The following is a 19,223-nucleotide window of genomic DNA, read 5'->3' on the forward strand; positions in this document are numbered from 1 at the left end:
CTCCTTGTTGTCAGAAATCAAGCTAGAGCGGGTCACTGGTCCGGAAAAACACTGCTCTTGATGAGGGAATGTGAGACTAGAGGTGCTGAATTACAAGGGGCCGCGCATGGTCCACGCAAGGATGTAAGTAAGCATCTGAGTCCCTCAAACCGGAACAGCGGTGACCCTGACTGTCGGATACCAGTCATGCACATTCCTCCGCCCTTCATGTGTGGCCATCCTTATGCTGACATACTTGGCTGTGGCTCGGCTCGTATGTTGACCCTTCAAAAAGGTACCCTGATGATCGTTATACTATCTTGCTCACCGCCGGTAGCATTTGCGTAGGACCCATTGGATCCCCCAGCATGATATTTGAGTCCGCAATCCCTGGCAATCCAAGAGAAATCGCGAACAGTTTCCTCAATCAACACATATCGTATCCACCCGGCCATGACTATCTCAGCAAATGCGTTCGCCTCAACCCCCGAAGATGCCGGCCTGGCCCGCCTACTACACCAGCAGGTGTGTGAGTCCGGTGCGGTAACTGCTATCGAAGAGGGTGAACACTCGCTGTCCTATGCGGATTTACACCAGAAGGCCCTCGCCTTGGCCTTGCAGATTGAGGCGATCACCGAGGGCGACACGGCCCCAATTGGCATTCTCATCCCCCGAGCCCTAAACCACGTTCTTTGCCAGGTCGCCGTCATATACTCCGGCCGGGCTTGTGTGCCTCTCGACGACAAGCTGCCCGACAGCCATCTGGCGAGTATGCTGGAGAATCTAAGCTCCACTCTCGTACTCACCGATGCCACTCGCCAGCATCGCCTCCCGTCTTTCCGTCGTCTCTCGGTCGACCACACCGCGCTGTCCACCGGAGCTCTCCAGGGCGGCGGCCAGCCGATCTTCCGCGATGGTCGCAACTGCTCTCATGTCTTGCACACATCCGGCACCACGGGGAAACCGAAAGCCGTGGAGGCGATGGCTGAGGGCCTGATCAACCTGTGCCTTGACCCGGCCGATCTCATCCGCCGCGGGCAGCGGGTGGGCCACGGATCCAGCGTGATCTTCGATACCTCGCTGGTCGAAATTTGGGGGACGCTGCTCCGCGGGGCCACCATGGTCGTCATCCCCTCCGAGACGGTGCTCGACCCGGTTGCCCTACGCGCCCTGATAAGAACAGCGGAGCTCAATGTCATGCAACTGACCACCTCTCTGCTCACGGTGACGGCTTTCTCCTGCCCCGACGCCTTTGCGACCCTCGACACCCTCATCACCGGCGGGGAAGCCATCAACTGCAAGATCATCCGCTCCATCTTCAAGGCGGGAGCCCCTGGTCGAATCATTAACGGCTATGGCCCAACTGAATGCAGCATCTACACCCTGTGGCACACCGTCGCTGAAGAGGAGGCGCTGCGTGGGGCCATCCCCGTGGGCAAGGCATTCAACAACATCGAGACCTTCCTGGTCACCGAAGAGGGTGTCCGTGCCCAGCCCGGAGAGGTTGGCGAGCTGCTAGTCGGCGGACCCGGAGTGGCTCGTCGCTACATCGGCAATCCCGAGAAGACCGCCCAGGCGTTTGTGCGAATGCCGCAGCTGAAGGCGCGCTCGACCCGTGGACCGGGCCATTTGTACCGCACGGGGGATCTGATGCGTGCAGACCCCAACGGGGATCACTTCTATCTGGGTCGCAAGGACAACCAGGTGAAGATCCGTGGGCAGCGAGTCGAGCTGGAGGCGCTCGAGGCCAATCTTCTGGAGACGCGGCTGGTGAGCGCGGCGGTGGTCATCAAGATCACCCCGGAGGAAGTCGACAAGGGCCAGTTTCTGCTGGCCTACTGCGTGCCCACCAGTCCCGACGTGCCTGAGGGCGCGATTCTGCGGGCGTATATCGATCGCTCCCCCCATCTCATGGTCCCACGAATCCAGCTGATTGCCACCCTCCCGCTCAGCGCCACCGGAAAGGCCGACCGCAAAGCCCTGGAGCAACAGTACTACGACACGCTGCAGCGATCGCGGGCACGGGCGGCGAACGTCGTGATTGACGCGGACGATGTCGCTGCTCAACTGGAGCGGATCTGGCTGGACGTGTTCGGTCTGCCGGACGAGCGCCTCGCTCCCACCGCCGACTTCGTTGCTCTCGGGGGGACCTCCCTTATGGCCGCCACCATGATCACCCGTCTCAATAAGGCCCTCGGGGTCTCGGTCCGTGCCGCGATGCTGTACGAGAACCCCACTTTCGAGCAGCTGGTGCCCCTGTTGATGCGACTGCAGGCGGAGGGTGATGTGGATCAGTCCGCCCGCACCGAGCAGGAAATCTGGCTGCAGGACTCACAGCTGGGCCAGACCCTGCAACCTCGCGCGGACGGGTTGCCCGTGCCCCAATGGCAGAGCCCTGGGGAGGGGCGGATCTTCCTGACCGGGGCCACTGGCTTCGTGGGGATCCACCTGCTGGTCAGCCTCATCCAGCGGGAGGAGGTGCAGCAGGTGGTCTGCCTGGTGCGGGCCGCCGACGACCGAGCGGCGCTGCTGCGTCTGCAGAAGACGGCGGCCAAGTACGGGCTCAACCTGGAGGGCCAGAAGAAGGTGGTGGCGTTGGCGGGCAACTTCGCCCTGCCGCGATTGGGGCTGGCTGAGGCGCAGTACGACCACTGGGCGCGCTGGTCGAGCGTCATCTTCCATTTGGGCGCCAAGGTCAGCTATGTCGCCCCCTATACCTCGCACCGCGCCGAGAATGTGATCGGGACGTTGGAGATGCTGCACTTTACCAACCACGGGCGGCTGAAGGCGATGCACTACTCCTCGACTATCGCCGCCTACGGGCCCACGGGCTACGTGACCGGGGCCAAATTCCTGCCCGAGGACGAGCGGCCGGCCTCGCACCTGGCCGCGCTGCACTACGACACCGGGTACGCGCAGAGCCAGTACGTGGCGGAGGCGATTGTGTGGAGCGCCATCGACAACGGGTTCCCCGTGGCCGTGTATCGCCCGGGCTTCGTTCTCGGCCACAGCCAGTCCGGGATATGCAACCCGGACGACTTCGTGTCGCGCGTGTTCAACAGCTGCATGTCCATGGGTGAGTTTCCTCTGCTGCCGGACCAGCGAAAGGAATTCGTCCCCGTCGACTTTGTCGTCGAAGCCATGCTGCACGTTTCGCGGTCCGCGGGCAACCTCGGCCACGCCTACAACCTGGTCCAGCCCGACTTGGTCAACGCCATCGACATCGACCGCAGTTTCGAGATCCTCCAGCAGATCTCGCCGCACCCGCTGCGGGGGGTGCCGTACGTGGATTGGGTCAATTCGCTCTCGCTGCGGTTGGACGACCCCCTGCACCCGCTGACCCCGATGTTGAAGGAGACCGTCCTGGGCGACAAGACGCGCTGGGAGGTCTACGAGAAGATGGCCGAATACGGCCGCGACAACATCCGCCGCGCGCTGCAGGACGCCCCCGCGGTGCTGCATTGCGAGCCCATCGCCGTCATCTTTGAGCGCTCACTGAAGAGCTGGATGCCCAGCGGGGCCAGTGCTCCGCCCCTGATCAAGTGCCTGGACCATTTGTAGCGATCGTTCCAGGTTAGGTTGGTCTTGCTTTCCATTTCTGTTGCCTATTCTCAATCGCATAGACACGGTCCTCTGAGGCGTTGAATTCATGTTCCGGCTTTCTTTTCTTTACTCCTTGTGTTCCGTTCTGTACCAATCGGATCTGCTTTCGTGCATGTAGATTGCCGGTCAAAGTAGCCAACAACTGATCTGAGAAGAGGATCTGCTCGTGTTTCATTCGCTGTAACGTTGTCGGTAAGCAAGTGGGTATCTCGAAGGGTTGGCCTTGACCCCGAACGTGCAGTAGATTGTCCGCGTTGCTAAGTAATCCATCCGGTCACGTGAATCCACAGGCCTTTTCATCTTGTTTACATGCGGGAACGTCGCTAGTTCCACAACCACCAAGAATCATATCAAACACGTCCCAGATCCCTCTCCTCTGAAGCCTCTCAAATCGTTGACACCGGTAAAGCGGCCTTACCCGCCGCCTGGCTGCGTTCAAGCCACCGGAGGATGACAGACGGTCATGGTCTTATCTCCCTGGCTCTTGATGACATATATGTGGCTGCCAGCCCCGTATTCCCCCACTCCCATTGCAGTGCAACCCCACCCGCCCAGGCCCTCCAAGGTGTGCTTTGCATTCTCCCGATCCAGCAGTCAGATCCCCCTAGCAGCTCGGTCAATTCCCAAGTCCCCAATAGTGCGGGTGGTTGATCGCGCGCCATGGATCCCGGTCTAGCGCAGATCGGGCGAGCGATCAGCGATCTTCGACTCAGGGATCAAGCCGATCGCTCATTCCGCAGTTCAGCTACTCAGGACTTGTGCCCAACAGGCAGTGATCGACATCTTCGGATGGTTAGGTTAGGTTCGTGAGAAAGAACCCGACTGCCCTAGGCGAAGTGTCTTTCGCATCGCCGCGAATCGCCTTGGTAGTGGGCAACCCAGGCAAATTCAAATAGGAGGTCCAGCCCCTCTTCCCCCCTCCCTCCCCCCTCCTACTCCCAAGCTCAAGTGTTCATCCCAGTCCAGGAAACATCAGAAACCTTGGCTTCGGACAGAACAGAACCATGCTGGTTCAAACTCTCAAAAAGTCGCTCGTGGTCGCCGCGCTGGGGCTGAGCGCCGTCCTCCCCACGGCGCTGGCGCAGCAGCAATCGGCCAACGCCAACACGCTGGTGAGCCGGCGACTGACCGAGTACCTGCTGCCGGTGGCGACGGAGACGCACGAGTTCGCACGCGTGCCGAACACGAACTTCGTGCTGCTGTCGCAGATGTCGGACAGCGCGCTGATCAAGATCGAGCTCGACCCAGCCACGGAGGCGCCGATCGCGTGGCAGTCGTTTCCGATGGGGCGCAACAGCAGCTCGCAGCTGCACGGCGTGTGGCCGTCGACGCTGTACCCGGGGCTGATGTGGCTGACGCTGCAGGCGGAGAACAAGCTGCTGCTGGTGGACCCCGGCCGCACGCTGGCGAGCAAGCCGGTGGTGGTGCGCACCATCAACATCCCCGTCCCCGGCAATGGCCCGCACTGCGTCTTCGAGATCGGGAACCGCGTGTGGGCCGGTCTGAAGGTCGCCTCGCCGCAGACGGGCCAGTACTACGTCTTCTCGGCCGATGTCTCGCACTTGAACGCCACCATCCCCCGGGCTGGCTCCAACACGACCGTCGCCACCGTCCGGGATTCGACGCTGTACCCCTGCCTCAACAGCCCCGTCTTCATCAAGGAGGAGCCCACCACCGGCCTGATCTACGTGACCCAGGACACCGACTCGTCCATCATGCGCATCAACGTCACCAGCGGCGAGACGGCGCAGCTGGCCATCCCGCCCGCCGTCGGCAACAACGCCGTGGGGATGGTCACCGTCGCCACGGGCCCGTTGCGCGGCGTGTGGTTCACGCTGGCCGGCAACGCCACCGGCGGCACGGGCACCTTCGGGCATATCGGCGCTGACGGCGCGATGGCGTTCTTCAAGCTGCAGCACCCCTTGCTCGGCACCAACGCGGGCCTGCTGCACATCGCGGATGCGTCGTCGTCGTCGTCGTCGTCGTCGACCGAGGCCGGCGGCGGGCCCGCCCTGTGGCTGCTGTCCACCTCCCTGCTGAGCAGCAACTCACCGGACGCGCTGATCCGCGTGACCTTCGACGCCAACATCACCGCCGTCGCCGACGAGGAGTACATCTCCATGCTCACCCAGAACGCCATGGTCCACCGCGTGCTGCCCCTCGACACCACCGTCCTGGTCTCCGAGCTCCACACCTTCACCCTCGCCCAGCTCGCTTACGTCCATACCGTCGCCGGCCAGTGGCTGCCCGCTGAGGCGGTTACCAACACCACCGTCTACACCCAGGCCGGTTAATTAGAGAGAGGGGGGGGAGGGAGGGTTGGTTTCCTCTCCTCCTGAACTACCGGATGCAATCGGTGGACATGCCTGCTCTCCGGGCATAATATATATACACTCTTGGTTTATAATTCTAATCGAATATGATACATACATTAATTGGACCACAATCACTCTGCGCATTGGATGATAGGCAAGCGATGAGGAAACTGGCTGCTGAAACACGCACCTTGAAAATTTTCCTGGTAGGATGCGCTGAATACTATTGTAGGGGTTTCGCCTGGGCTTGTATTTTTTGGGGGGGTCTTATATCCTCATCAGGTGGGGAAATGATGTGTATACTTATACATACCTATCAGGAGAGGCAGTCGAACCTATTGATTGACACGGTTGCATGCAGCGTCCGCTTGACTTGGCATTTTGAGGCTTCCCTTGTCCCTTGCAACACGCCAGAATATAGGGCTCATGAGAGGACAGGATGTGAGGGAACGAAGAGTGCATGAGCTACTTCTTGTCCGCCAAGAAACCCATTCATGGGGCGAAAAGAAAGGAGGAAGGCCCGCAGGGCCTTCGCTCCTCGTGATGTACATTCAAATATAGTGTCTTGGGTGCCTCGCAGGCCGCCTAGACGCCTGTCATTAGGAGCCCTAGTGCTGAAGCAGTGACTAATGATGATAGTCATAGAAAGCCAGCCCTCAGCAGTCGCTGCGAAGAGCCCGCCAGAGCTCAGGAATGAGACAGATACGGCGAATGTCTACCATCCTCACTCGAACTCATGAGGCACCCCTCACATCAACCCCTGCCCCTCGAGTCCGAATCCAATATCCCACGCACTCTCATTCAGCAAGTCCAGATGCTCGGCCAGACTCAAGATCTGGGTAGGGCTCATCGTGATTTCCTCATCCGCCATCATGAATTCAGACTCCACCGCGGGATCCGTCTGCTGGGGAAGGCTCACCATGCGGGAGACACTCTCCCTTCCACCATCATCCTCACTACTCTCCCCGCGCACGACATGTCCGGTCATCCTCTGCAACAAATCCAATTCCTTCTGCCGCAGCGCGGCTGTCATGTTGCCCTTGGCCACGATGTCGGACAGCATGCGTGAGGCGGTGAGCACGTAGCTGGCCATGTCCGGCACCAGGGCAGGGTCGATGAAGTGGGCGATGGTGAGGATGAATGCCGAGGAGAAGATTCCTTCCAGGTCGAAGGGGAGGAAAGACTCTACGCTTTTTGTAAGTCCCATGCAAGAAGAGGAAGAGGAGGAGAAAATCAGCGGACATACCGAGGAGCGACTGCTCGTATAGCACAGATAGAGTCCTCAATGAGATCTTGGCTGACTGCAGAGAGGTTTCGAGAAGCGGTCTCAGCTGGACGGGGATCACTGTCTCGCCGCGCTGATCCTGTGGTTGGAGCCGATTGATGAGAAAGTGAAGGAACAGCGGGCGCGTGGCTAGAATAATGCACTGTGACAACCGTCAGTCGGCCTGTGATGTGTGAATTATACATAAACCTACTTGGTGGTATTTGACTGTCAGATGGCTCGTCATGGTCGATACTGTACGCAGGGAATGATGCGAGACTTTGGCGGCCATCTCCTCTGTCTCCCGCAGAATATCAGCCATCTCTCGCAGCACGGACTGAATTGTGGAGATGAATGACTGGCGCAATCGAAAATCGGTCGTATATACGGCTAGAAGCACCATATTAGAAAAGGCCGCACACATCGAATCCTACACTTACAATTCAACACGCGGCCGATCGTCCGGGAAAGCTTGACATGCATGGTGAAGAACAGGGCATCCTCTGACTGATCATAAGCGACGGGGAGCGCACAGGTGATCTCCGCGTCCTGGATTGATACTGGGCCCCCGATCATCGATGATAGCTGCCGGTCAAGGATATATGCGGACCACCAGATGTTACGGCACTGATGCGCGATGCCAATCCCAAATAGTCCGTCGGGCGGCTCCCGATATATCCCTTCCATGATACACATCCGAATCGCCTAGCCGACCTGCGATTGCGGTCAGCGCTTGGTCAATACCTTCGGCAAGGTCTCCCACATAAACATAAGCAGCATCCTTCATGTCCACCGACACTAGATATAGGCCGATCAGGTACAGGATCTGCATGCCACGATTGGGCTGGCGATTCAGGCCTATAAAGTCTGGTACCAGCGACATGGCTCGTGTGAAGAAAGCTGATCCTGGCGGTAAGTTGGGATTCCTGGGTGTAGTAAGGAACGCCTTGGCGAGAGCGATGATCAGGAGGTATTGAATGAACCATAGAGGCTGGGCTTTGGCTTTCTCGAGCCCTCTATCGTAAAACTCGTGAAGATGAGGTATGAACTCGTCTTCATCGACAAGATATAGCATCCGAGAGGAATGGAACTTGACGGTATTGAGCAAATAGAGAAAGTCATCTAGCGACGGCAGTCCCTCCACAACAGAGGCATCTTCAAAATCAGTCCGGGACCAGCTAAGTTCCCAGGTACAGCCATCGATGTGAAAAGGAAGATCTGGGCACGGGTAGTCGGGAACCGCCGATTTGAGCAGCAGGAAGACGCGCTGGGAGAAGGACCAGGAGGACGACGGCCCGCAATATCCTGAAGATTCAGCCAAATCCATGGAAGCCATCTCAGACCTGGAGCTTACTATATCGTCCGGTGGTATCCTTCAGGTAGAAGGATGTGGCAGAAACAAGAGGGTTGGTGATGAGTGCCTCGGCGGTGCTGGTTTGAGGAACTTGGGACACATCTAAAGATCCGTCAATGGTGGTGCCATAATGCGAAGTATGACATCCCCATAATTACCGTCTGCAACAGAAGGTAACGGAGGGCTGCTCCGGGACACTCTTTCTTCGGACAATTCCTTGGTCGGTGGCGCTGACTGCGGGCGGCGCAGGGCGCAATTATCCTCGAGCGCACGCAAATAACTAAAAGCGCAATGAGTGTCGTTCCATGAGTCGCTGAGTCGCCAAAGTGGGTAAGGTACCTTTCTGACACTAAAACCTTTCTCTCGGGTCTTTTGAACGTGCACTCGACATGACGTGCGACACAAGATTGACAAGGGAACCGGCCGGAGCATTTGGTCTTCCGTTTTTTACATTCTTCGCAGCTAGCGGGAGTCAGCAGATATGATCCACGCGGAGAAGTTGATTGTTGAGATTATACGCATTTGGCACCTTGTCCAATCGTGATTTTCGTCGAAACGGTGGCATTCTCGACCTAATCAACGGAGTCGATGCATCGAATTAGAGAGACGGTGAGTCAGTGAAGCAATGATGGTTTTCTCGGAGGCCCCTTCCGAAGCAGAAGCAGACACCGCCCGGAGGAGCACAGGTGGCGGTTGCCGTCAACGGCCTCGGATCGGGGTTCCGGTGGGACATGAACTGGCAGCTATACAAAACCTCGAAACTTCCGTATACACCGGTGGCACAGATATGCTGGACAAGCCAATCTATATTGTATGGGGATATCCCTAATGGATTTTTCTTAGATATATACAAGAATTAAGAATCAAGCTGATCTCCTTCCACCCCCTCAGCTCATACTAGCCTTTCAGATAATCAAACATCCCGGAGCTACCGCACGGTCGCTGATTTAGTTGGAGGCGACACACTGGTAGTAGTAGTCGTTCTGCTTCTCGCAGGTGTAGGGGCTCGCGCACTGGGTGGGTCCAGTCCAGTTAAGTCCACCGCACTGGTAGTACTGATTGACCTGGCCAGCAGCGTTCGTGGCCAGGGCACCCTGGGGGTCGCTGACACCGGCGCTGCCGCTAGCAGCAGCTACGCTAGAGGTGATGGGGTTGGGGATGACGGCAGGGGTGGTAGCAGCAACAGCAGCAGCAGTGGTAGTAGGCTGCTTGACAACAATGGCGGTGGTGGTAGGCTGAGTAGCAACAACAGCGGAGGTAGTAGGCTGGGTGGCAACAACAGCACTGGTGGCAGAGGCGGAAGAGACGCTGCTGGTGCTGTGCAGCTTGCAAGGGGACTTGGACTTGGTGGAGGTGGCAAAGGTGGTAGCGGAAGAGCTGCTGCTGGGAGCGGCGGCAGCGACGGAGACGGCGGAAGTGGTCGAGACCTGAGGGTGGGGAGCGGCAGTGGTGGTCTGCTGAACGGCAGAGACAGCGGAGGTGGCCGCGGAGGTGGCCGCGGAGGTGGCGGCAGCGACAGAGGTAGCAGCGGAGCTGGAAGCAGAGGTGGTAGAATCACCATCGGGGAAGTACTTCTCCAGAATGGGAAGGTAGGTCGAGTAAGCCGGGCCATCGGAGGGCTGCAGGCTGTACATGTAGGATCCCCACCAGGGACCGGCAGACCACCAAGAGGCACCAACCCAGACATCGCTGTTCTCGGACATGTAGGAAAGCATGCCCTCAACGGCCTCCTCACAGACGGAGTTGACACCACCGGCGAATTCTCCGATAACACCCTTTTTGTTGTTGGTCTGGAGCCACTCGGTGGCGCTCTCGAGACGCTCCTTACCGATGGTGGAGCTGACGCAAGTCTCCGAGGTACCAGAGGCGTCGGAGTCAAGGTACTGGTGCATCTCGTAGATGATCTTGTCCTCAGTGTCGGTCAGGCCGGAAAGGTTGTCGTTGTTTTCGGTCCAGGTCCAGGCACCGGAGTAGCTGTTACCCTCAACGAAGATGTACTGGGTGGTGGCGCCTGCGGCACGGATACCGTCAATGGCGGCCTGGTTGAGGCTCAGGACCAACGACTGCTCCATATCATGGTACTCGTTGTCTGATGGATGAGATTAGTCTCATGCTTTATCAGCAGGCACTATGCAACTCACTGGTGTCGAAGATAACCTTGTCGTTGTCAGCGAACTCAGCGGCAACGGTCTTCCACCAGGTCTGGAAATCAGAGGTGGAAGTGATGATGTTTCCATTGCTAGTAGATTATTAGCCACGCCTAGCACAGAATGCCGGTCGACCTACTATCTTCCATAGTTGTGGGGATCGAGGACAGCGTAAGCTCCGCTGTCAGTGACGAACTGGACGGTCTGTTTTTGTCAGATGGATTCGATGGCTATGCTCATGTGGCTCATACCGATTTGAGGTCACTGAGGTAGGCAGAAGCGAGCGAGCCGGTGATGCTGTCGGGAGTAAGACGCTCCATCAGGAAGGGAATACGGAACATGTTCATGCCCGCCTCTCTCAGGATCTGGATCTGGCTGGTCGTAGGCCAGGTGTAGGTGGTTCCCAGAGTACCAACGCCGGAACCAAACTCGGCACCAGACTCACTAACACCGAAGACTGCGTCGGTTAGCACTGCTATTCTCTATCCCTTAAGGCATGACATGACCTACAGGTGAAGCCAGAGGAAGCACGCTTCTTCATCTCACGCTTGGGAAGAGCGTTAACCATGCCGGCAGCAGAGGCCGCGATAACCAAGTTGCTGATTCTCATTTTGAAAAGAATGTATATCGATCTGGTCGATTAAAAGAGTGACTGATGAAAAGAATGAATGAATGTGAGAGTAAAGAAGGAACGTCAAGAGCCAGTCTTGATTGTGATGTGCCAAGCAGCAAAGACGAACGGCCGGGGGCTCTCGTTCTTATACCACTCGATCGTCCAGGCACCGAAGCTAGGCGGAAGATTCCCTGGCAATTCAACGGTTCCACTGCTTAATCTCGGAGGCAGAATTGGGCGCATCCCCCTGAGACCGCCACTGGAGGAATCGGGACCCATGCACCCCGGGTGGATATGTAAAAGTCGAGAACCTTTCGCCCCAAATCCATCTCCCCCGATATGAGTAGGCTCCAGGCCGGCGCCGAAGCTAGCAAGGACCCTTAATATCACTTACATGTGATATCTGGGCGCTTCGCCAGCGACTCTGACCACGACCTTCGCGCCTCGTCAAGAAAAAGGAATCCCAGCTGGAAACAAAAAATATTTCCGTATCCCAGACATCATCTCTGGCATTTTTGCGACATCCCCTCAATTTCTCCTTCATGGAATGTTCGAGTTTAGTGGAGAAGGTGGCCAGCACCGTTGTCGCAGCTCAAGGCTTAGCACAATAGGGAAAAACAAGTGTCCCCATCATGATCACCCTTTTCGGAGGCGTGCACTGGCCCCAAGCCGTCGTCCTTCATTTCTCCAGGTCAAATTGCCGTTTGGCGGCGTGGGGCCACACCATGCAATCGCTTGGGAATCTGATCTAGATGAAACAGCATCGCGTCCCAAGCCTGCCGTTCGTTGGTGGAGCGCTCGGCGATGGGATTCAATTAATTAAATAATTCCGGGCCGAGGACGCACACAAACGGCGAGGTGCTGGCAGTCAAGAGGGCAGTTGATTTCATTCATCTCAGCTCAGAACAAGATTTGGTCGTCTTGTTGTTCGCCGACTCGCCCGGCTGTTCTTCCCAATTAATTAATGGACCGGTCCGAAATTATTTCACCTGAGACATTCACCCTTTGCGACCCACCGAAACCGTCCACCAACTTCCAGGCTTCGCAGTGCTCATTTCCAGACGACCGACCTGTCATATTGGTCGGCGTCTTCATGATGATGAATAATCAGACATTGAGTAGGAAGATTTTTCTCCCAATTGATGATGATGATGGGGAGGAGCGAGGATGAATCCCGTTAACGATAGCACGTAATTTTGTTCCAGTTGTTCGTTCCGGTCTGTTTGTGGATGTGGATTTGAGAGGGGACGGAGGGACGGAGTACAGCATGGGGGGGAATCTCTGGCAGGGAAACGTTTGTTGCTTGTTTGTCTCTCCTGACAGGCACGTGCCGAAATTACACCACAGTGGGAGATTCGCCTTAATCTCACCGCAATCTGTTGTGCTGTACATCAGCTAAATGCTCATCGCACATTTACTCGGATACTCGGGTGGCGGTTCTAGTCGCACTGGATAATTTCTCGAATAGACTACCAGCTGTCCCTAAACAGTTCATGCCCACTTCGCTTATCCAGTAGCTTGCAGTCAGTTGCTATTTTGGCATTCTCGATATTAAATCATTATACTATTTACAAAGCCACACCCATTGAGATTCGGAGCAAAGACCCATGTGCAGGCAAGTGCATTGCAATTTACCAAAGATGCCAGTCCCCAGTCCCCTTTTCTCATCGTTGGCCGACATGGAATTCAAACGATCGATCACCTTGGCCGATCGGGATGGCAGTGGCATCATTGTCATAAAGCGTACGCTCAAAATAGCGCACCCGTCCGTCTGTGCTCACCAGGATAACTGTTTGCTGCTGTGTCCCATATGCCCCCTGCAAAAAGGAGTGGTCTAGAGCATCATGTTGCCCGGAAGAGGCATCCTCCGCCGTCGTGTTCTCGACGCAGCCCGCAGGCACCTCATCTGCAGGTTTGACAGGCTTCTCGCGAGCTCCCAATACAGGGATAAATATGCTTTGCCTAAAGTATGGGAGGTAGTCTTCTGCGGTGGCATCCTCGGCGAGCTTGGGAAGCGTGTTAATACTCAGCATACTGAGCAGTCTGTTGATGAGTGCATCCTCCTCTTCCCCCGCCTGCGCGTGCTCCGCAATGGCTTCCTTCATCAGTCTCTCACCCTCAAGGATTTTGGGCCAAGATCGGTCGTCGAAAACTGTATTGCTGAGGCCGAGTGTCTGACCTTTCTCTGTGGCAACCCAGGCGATATGATCCATGGTAGACGAGCGATTGGAAACAATGGCCAGGGGTTCGTTGACATAACCGCACAGAAGACTGAATCCCCCGACATTCCTGGCAGACGGACTTGCAACCATTCCTTGCACAAACTCCTCAGTTGACGGTCGTCGGTCCGGAGCCGATGTCAGCCAGCTGTTAACGATGAGACCTCGACTTCGCGCTCCAGTAGCCTGTTCGGAAGTGTCCTCGCGGTAGTTGGTCAACACAGCTACTTTGCCGTCTTTAGTGATCCCCATCCACGTCCCATGTGTCGCTCGGGCTAGATCTCGGCCACCTAAAATGTCGGATGTTGGTACTGGCCACCAGTCGGCGGGGGATGTTGGTCGTCGGAGGTATTCCTAGCCGTCGTCAGTCCTAAAGCCCTCCACCTATCATCTGGGTTGGGATTGCTTCGTACATCCCTATTGTCAATTATGATCAATGAATATGATGGATGGGCAGTTGATAGCAGTGCAATACACATTGTTGCAGAACTCGATGGTCGGAATAGAAGCAGGAGCAGGTAAGCAATTCAGGGAGCTCAACCACGGATGTCAAGCCAGAGCTTGGCCACCACTTGTATGAGGGGGGTTTTGGAGCTTGTGGAACAGTCACGCAGTTGAATTGTGGATAGCTACCGGTGTGAGCTGACTCCGCTGGTCGATTCAAGTATTGAAGCAAGCTCTCAATATCGAGAAAGAATCGAAAGTCTGGTCGTATGGTCGGTGAGTGAGGGAAATGAGGCGACTGTTGGGCACTTGAGGTCATCCGACAACAAACACGACCGGCAGTTTGGCTCCACCGCCCGACTTCGCTGGCTACCGCATGCCGCCATTTCTATTTATCGATAAGGGACGAGCCATAGACTGAAGCTCAATTTCTAGCTGGATATGAACTTTCATTTTCGGATATTGAGTGCTTCAATCAAGAGAAAACAATTATGCACCGTCAGTCAATGACAATGGTTGTGTAACTGATCCAAATACCCTGATCTCTGACCTAGGAGCCAGCGAAGTCGCACCTATCATGCCTAGGTAATGCTCGATAACGTTGTCCTGCGATCCACAATTAGGACGAATCACAGACCGCCAATGCAGTACAGTACCCCCTTGGTCCCTGGCCATTGCTATCGGCCTTGCATCTGTCTCCTGGATTTCTCGCTTTCGCTGAAGTAGGGGAAGAGAGAAAGATTCCCATTTTCCATGCTCACGAACCTGTCGAAATGCGATCATCACAGCATGAATACTGTCATGACGTCACCCGGATTAACTTGAATCCACAGGAAGCGGAAAGCGGAAGGGCGATGAGGCAGCAAGGCCTCAAGGCTGTTAAGGCTCCGATAAGGCCATAAGGCCATAAACTGGCCCCGCCCGTGACGGCACGAATGCCTGAGGTGGATGATGTCTTCTATTATTAAGACTCCGACTCCAGAATAGGGCTCGATGGGTCGTACTACTTACTGATCCGGCCCCAGTTGCTCAAGGCAGCCACGCTTCATCTGGGTTGCCCTCTCGTGCAAAGATTTTTTTACACTACTTATCCCTCCCTCTTTCCACAATTCTCCCGCAAGTCTTATAGCCCTTTCATTCTTCCCTTTCTTTGCTGCGGCCGGCCGCTCTCCTTTGTGCTGCTCATCCGGAGGTCGCGTGAAGCTTCCCCGCCCCGCAATCCGACTGCTGCTTAGCTTACCGATAAATCGATCCCCTCACCCCTGAGAGTAACCGCTACAATATTACCATCGGAAAAAATCAATCCTTGGAGCGGTCAGTCTTTGCAAGTGCGCTAGCTCATCATGTTTGGTATCATTGCAGATTTGTTCTCGTAAGTCCTCGCCAGTACCCCACCGCTCCTCCCCTCACTCCGCAGATTCGGAGATCTCCCTCTCCCCAATGACGGTAGACCAGATTCTAACAAACCCTCACGTGAAAACAGATCGGTCATCACGATCCTCTTCCCTATCTTTGCCTCATATAAAGCTCTGCGGTCCTCCGACCCCTCTCAACTGGCACCATGGCTGATGTACTGGGTGGTTTTGTCCGCCGTGCTGATGGCTGAGTCCTGGACAGTCTTTATCCTCGGATGGTTCGTAGCTGGAACTTAGCTATTTGGTCTCGCGCTGATGGACATGATGCAGGGTGCCGTTCTACAGCTGGATCCGCCTCTTTTTCTTCTCCTACCTTGTCCTCCCCCAGACGCAGGGCGCAATCATCCTATACCAGGAACACGTTGATCCTTTCCTTGCCCACCATGAGCGAGAGATTGAGGAATTCATTGGCCGTAGCCACGAGCGCGCCAAGGCTCTGGGGCTGCATTATTTCTACCAAGCCGTGGATTACGTCCGAGAGAACATCCTCGGCTGGCCGGCTCAGCGCCCGGCGGCTCCTCCTCCCCCGCCCCCGACCGGTCCTGCTGCCTACGCGCAGTCACTTCTCTCGCGATTCAACATCCCCGTAGCTCCTGCATCTGGAGGGCCAACGGCCCCGTCCGCCCCCGCTGCCGGCGCTCACGATTGGTTCTCCACCATCAGTTCCGCCGTGGCAGCCGTGACCTCCGCCGGCAAGACCCCCGAAGCCCGTGGCGAGGAACTGTCTGCCAGCGGTAACCTGCTGCCCCGCGATATCGCCTCCATGTCCCGCGCCGATAAGGCGCAGTACATCTCCCACCAGCGCGACCTGCTGGAGGTGCTGCGCAGCGCGCTGGCGAAGGAAGAGCGTGAACTGCACGGCAGCGAGACGGAGACAGACGACCTCGCATACGGCGGTACTCCGCTGCATAAGAACCCGAGCGAGAACTCGTTCCACCACGTAGAGCACGAGGACCTTCACAGGAGTTCTCCGGATCTGTCCGCCCGGACGGCCAACGGTACCTGGTCTTCGGGGTGGTTCAACGGCGAATCGACTGATATGCGTAACCGCCATCCTTAAAAGATAAGATCCAACGGGTGGTGCTTGTTCTTCCTTGAGATTCTTCTCTTCGGTTTTGGGTGTTGTGCCGTGCTCTTTCCCTTCTGCAAAGGTCTAGGGATCTTCAAACAAATAGAATGGAATTCGGTTATACTTATCGATTAGAGCTTCCGGTCTAGGCGTAGAGTGACTGTCCTCGGAAACAGAGGATAGGATAAGATGCGACCATGTCACGGGGATTGCTGGTGCTTTCCTTGTCAGGTGCTCCGGGGGCAATGCAGCCTTACTGCCGTAGGCGAGGGGTTAGTGGGTTTTTCATGCTTAGTTGCTTGCTCCTTGCCATCCTTCGTGCCACTTCAAACTCATGTCTGATACCAACCGACACCATGCTCGGCCCCTTTTCTTTAGTGTCATGCCGGCATTATAATGCCATGTATAAAGGAAGGATGGAAAGCTTATCCTGTGACTACTGCCGGCCCGGCGAGTGCATAACCACAGGATGATTTATTAATCCATGCAAAAATACTCTGAGGTAAGAGTAGGTAGTCAAGGATGCGATGGCTCGCGAATAAACGAGTCTTTCGATCTCAGTCTTTCGATCTCAGTCCTCGGGGGCTGGAGAGTGCATTCATGACGGACTTCTTGGCGAGTGTCTTTGGTTTCGTTGTACCTGTGAGAGAAGAGATGAGTGGGAGGGAGTCAATCTTCAAATTTACTTTGTTGATTTGCCTCTGATGTTTTATTTTATTTCGATCGGGTTTTGTTTTTTTGTTTTTTTTTTTTCTTTTCCTAACTCGGAAGAATGGGACGGTGCAAACCAAGGCAGAAAGAATGCGTGGTTGGGGCTGAAGGTGGCTGCAATGCGAAGAATGTTACCTTGTGGTTCCTGGAAGCTCGGTCTATTATGTATGGTATATATATATCAATAGTGTTGAAGAGGTTAACAGCCATGAGTAAATCGAACTTGAACATAATCAATGTTGGGAACTTAAATCGCCATAGTTTGGCAATACTGTAGAGCATATGCAAATAAAGAAACCCTTAAAGGTATAGATAAAGTCGGACCTAGGATAGTATGAGAATTGTCCCAGAAACAGTGCGGAGTTACTACGGCGCCTATTTGGGCGATATCTTCAAGGCTTCGGGTGTTTTGTGGTCCGTGGTCTGCATGCAGAACAGCCTCCCCCCCAAGTAAGGAAGCAAAATCCACGAACAAATAGTTTAGTGTCGGCCCAACCAAGGCGTCGCGTCGGCTGGCCGATGTCAGGTTCAGACGTGGCCGATCAGATCAAAGAGATGCAAATGCATATTATTCTTCTGGGGGTTGGTGATCGCCCGGCTAGCGAGGGTCGTATCAGCTGCTCGGGATCAGGGACTATAAATAAATTTGCGGTGTCAATTGGGAAGAATCGTCCGCGATGGATGAGGACCTGACTTGGGAGCTAAAGCTAGAAGTTCGGAGTCGGTCTGTAGTTTTGTCTACGGTGTGGCAGAGATGGGGAAAATATTGTTGATGAATACAGAGCGAGGGATGTGTGCGTTGTGTGTCTGGATGTGTCTCCGATCTATCCATCTACTGCGGCGGCGCTTTGGAATGTTCGGATCGTTTTTAACGTGGTGGTGGTTTGTTGACCGGGCGATCGGAGTTGCATTATTGGCTTGGATAATCGGACCTCTCTCCTTCTTTCGTTGCTGGCTGCTGCCCTGCAGTACTCGGTAGGGTTCGGGTTCTTGCTTTTGTATATATATGTGTGTGTGTGATATTACTGTAGGAGTAAGTTAGTCATCGGAGTCTACTTTTCAGCAGAAAAGAGATCAAGCCAAGGCATGAACATAATTAACGAGTGATTTTTCCGCGCCAAATATCAGGTAACACAAGAATAAGCAGACAAGCACACTGCACACAACCAAGTCAAAGGACGGAGAAGAGGATGAATGATGAGGTTGGTTTGATACGGTATCATCATGTGAAGGTGCTGGTTTGGGAGCGGTAATGTGTGGCAAACGAGCGGGTGTAATCAGTCAGAACGTATCTTAGCCTCAGGTGTCCATCTCATGACAATGATTTCATGGTCGCCCAAACGTCATGCGCCAGGGAGGCCAAAAACCGATTTGTGGGATGATGTTACCAAACAGGCAAAGCAGTTGCCGCACGGAACGAGGCCACTGGACAGGCTAAACGCCTGACATGACTCATTGCTATATAAGCTGATGATGATAATGATGATGTTGCTGGATGCTCGGAGATCTGAATGGTCAGCTCCCGGGATAGTGACTACAGTACTATGGCCAGGCCGCTAGGATGATAGCAACTTTTGAAGGGAATCGAGCAAGGCAGCGCGCTGTCTGGTCTGAAAGACGACGATTCAAAACCACCAATAATGACACTGGCCCAACTACCTTTCCTACTAGTTCAAGGTTAGTTCTCAACAGCCACCTTGGCTCGGTGTGTTTGCCGCTTCCACCCGACAATGGCGGATCTTCCGCGGTGGTCAATGACTGGAGAGATGTCAAGAAAGCTAGCTGTGCGCAGTCTCATTTGCTGGGCAAAAGAGTCACCGAGAAATCTTTCCTCCCACCAGATGGGGCAGAATGACCTGCCACAAGACTTTGACATGATCTGTTGAGTTTGTATGTGTCTAATCGATTGATTTGAATACTTTTTGTTGTGTGTGTGTGTGTGTGTGTGTGTGTGTGTGTATGTATGTGTGTGTGAGTGATAGCGATAGACGGAGATGAGCAGCTCTTAGAGCCGGGAACAATGTTTGGTGTGGTTCAGTCGGATACAAAGAACAATACGGTATGGTCACATCTGATACCAACCACAATCC

General features: G+C 55.2%; 8 protein-coding genes across 8 annotated transcripts; 4 read left to right on the forward strand and 4 right to left on the reverse strand.

The window, feature by feature from the left end:
- Positions 1-477: 477 nt before the first annotated feature.
- BO82DRAFT_264389 (non-ribosomal peptide synthetase) lies at positions 478-3,492 on the forward strand (the record flags this gene model as incomplete). The annotated part of the gene is made up of 1 exon (XM_025630942.1): positions 478-3,492. A coding segment is annotated over one exon (3,015 nt), but the record flags the coding sequence as incomplete, so codon positions are not given.
- A 1,029-nt stretch (positions 3,493-4,521) lies between these two features.
- BO82DRAFT_351124 (uncharacterized protein) lies at positions 4,522-6,144 on the forward strand. Its single transcript, XM_025634337.1, has one exon. It carries the CDS (start codon positions 4,587-4,589, stop codon positions 5,874-5,876), a length of 1,290 nt encoding a protein of 429 aa, XP_025495472.1. The 5' UTR covers positions 4,522-4,586; the 3' UTR covers positions 5,877-6,144.
- A 501-nt stretch (positions 6,145-6,645) lies between these two features.
- BO82DRAFT_275298 (Zn(II)2Cys6 transcription factor) lies at positions 6,646-8,988 on the reverse strand (the record flags this gene model as incomplete). The annotated part of the gene is made up of 9 exons (XM_025631109.1): positions 6,646-7,082; positions 7,144-7,324; positions 7,376-7,551; positions 7,602-7,866; positions 7,925-8,087; positions 8,145-8,466; positions 8,516-8,582; positions 8,660-8,795; positions 8,855-8,988. Coding segments are annotated over 9 exons (1,881 nt in total), but the record flags the coding sequence as incomplete, so codon positions are not given.
- Positions 8,989-9,393: 405 nt separating this feature from the next.
- BO82DRAFT_351126 (cellulase-domain-containing protein) lies at positions 9,394-11,085 on the reverse strand. The gene is made up of 3 exons (XM_025634338.1): positions 10,914-11,085; positions 10,802-10,866; positions 9,394-10,754 (listed from the first exon to the last, which is right to left on the reverse strand). The coding sequence occupies exon 3, from the start codon at positions 10,585-10,587 to the stop codon at positions 9,463-9,465; it is 1,125 nt and encodes a 374-aa protein (XP_025495474.1). The 5' UTR covers positions 10,588-10,754; positions 10,802-10,866; positions 10,914-11,085; the 3' UTR covers positions 9,394-9,462.
- BO82DRAFT_182395 (glycoside hydrolase) lies at positions 10,720-11,547 on the reverse strand. Its single transcript, XM_025630441.1, has 3 exons — positions 11,173-11,547; positions 10,914-11,119; positions 10,720-10,866 (listed from the first exon to the last, which is right to left on the reverse strand). Exons 1-3 carry the CDS (start codon positions 11,270-11,272, stop codon positions 10,801-10,803), a joined length of 372 nt encoding a protein of 123 aa, XP_025495475.1. The 5' UTR covers positions 11,273-11,547; the 3' UTR covers positions 10,720-10,800.
- Positions 11,548-12,779: 1,232 nt separating this feature from the next.
- On the reverse strand, positions 12,780-13,973 carry BO82DRAFT_302463 (NRDE family protein; the record flags this gene model as incomplete). The annotated part of the gene is made up of 2 exons (XM_025632124.1): positions 12,780-13,848; positions 13,908-13,973. 2 exons carry the CDS (start codon positions 13,971-13,973, stop codon positions 12,940-12,942), a joined length of 975 nt encoding a protein of 324 aa, XP_025495476.1. The 3' UTR covers positions 12,780-12,939.
- Positions 13,974-14,935: 962 nt separating this feature from the next.
- BO82DRAFT_351130 (HVA22/TB2/DP1 family protein) lies at positions 14,936-16,660 on the forward strand. Its single transcript, XM_025634339.1, has 3 exons — positions 14,936-15,310; positions 15,422-15,571; positions 15,624-16,660. Exons 1-3 carry the CDS (start codon positions 15,282-15,284, stop codon positions 16,411-16,413), a joined length of 969 nt encoding a protein of 322 aa, XP_025495477.1. The 5' UTR covers positions 14,936-15,281; the 3' UTR covers positions 16,414-16,660.
- Positions 16,514-17,038, forward strand: BO82DRAFT_182230 (uncharacterized protein). Its single transcript, XM_025630440.1, has one exon. The coding sequence runs from the start codon at positions 16,620-16,622 to the stop codon at positions 16,893-16,895; it is 276 nt and encodes a 91-aa protein (XP_025495478.1). The 5' UTR covers positions 16,514-16,619; the 3' UTR covers positions 16,896-17,038.
- Positions 17,039-19,223: the final 2,185 nt, after the last annotated feature.

This window comes from Aspergillus uvarum (genome assembly GCF_003184745.1).
Source record: "Aspergillus uvarum CBS 121591 unplaced genomic scaffold BO82scaffold_7, whole genome shotgun sequence".
NCBI classification, from domain to species: domain Eukaryota; kingdom Fungi; phylum Ascomycota; class Eurotiomycetes; order Eurotiales; family Aspergillaceae; genus Aspergillus; species Aspergillus uvarum.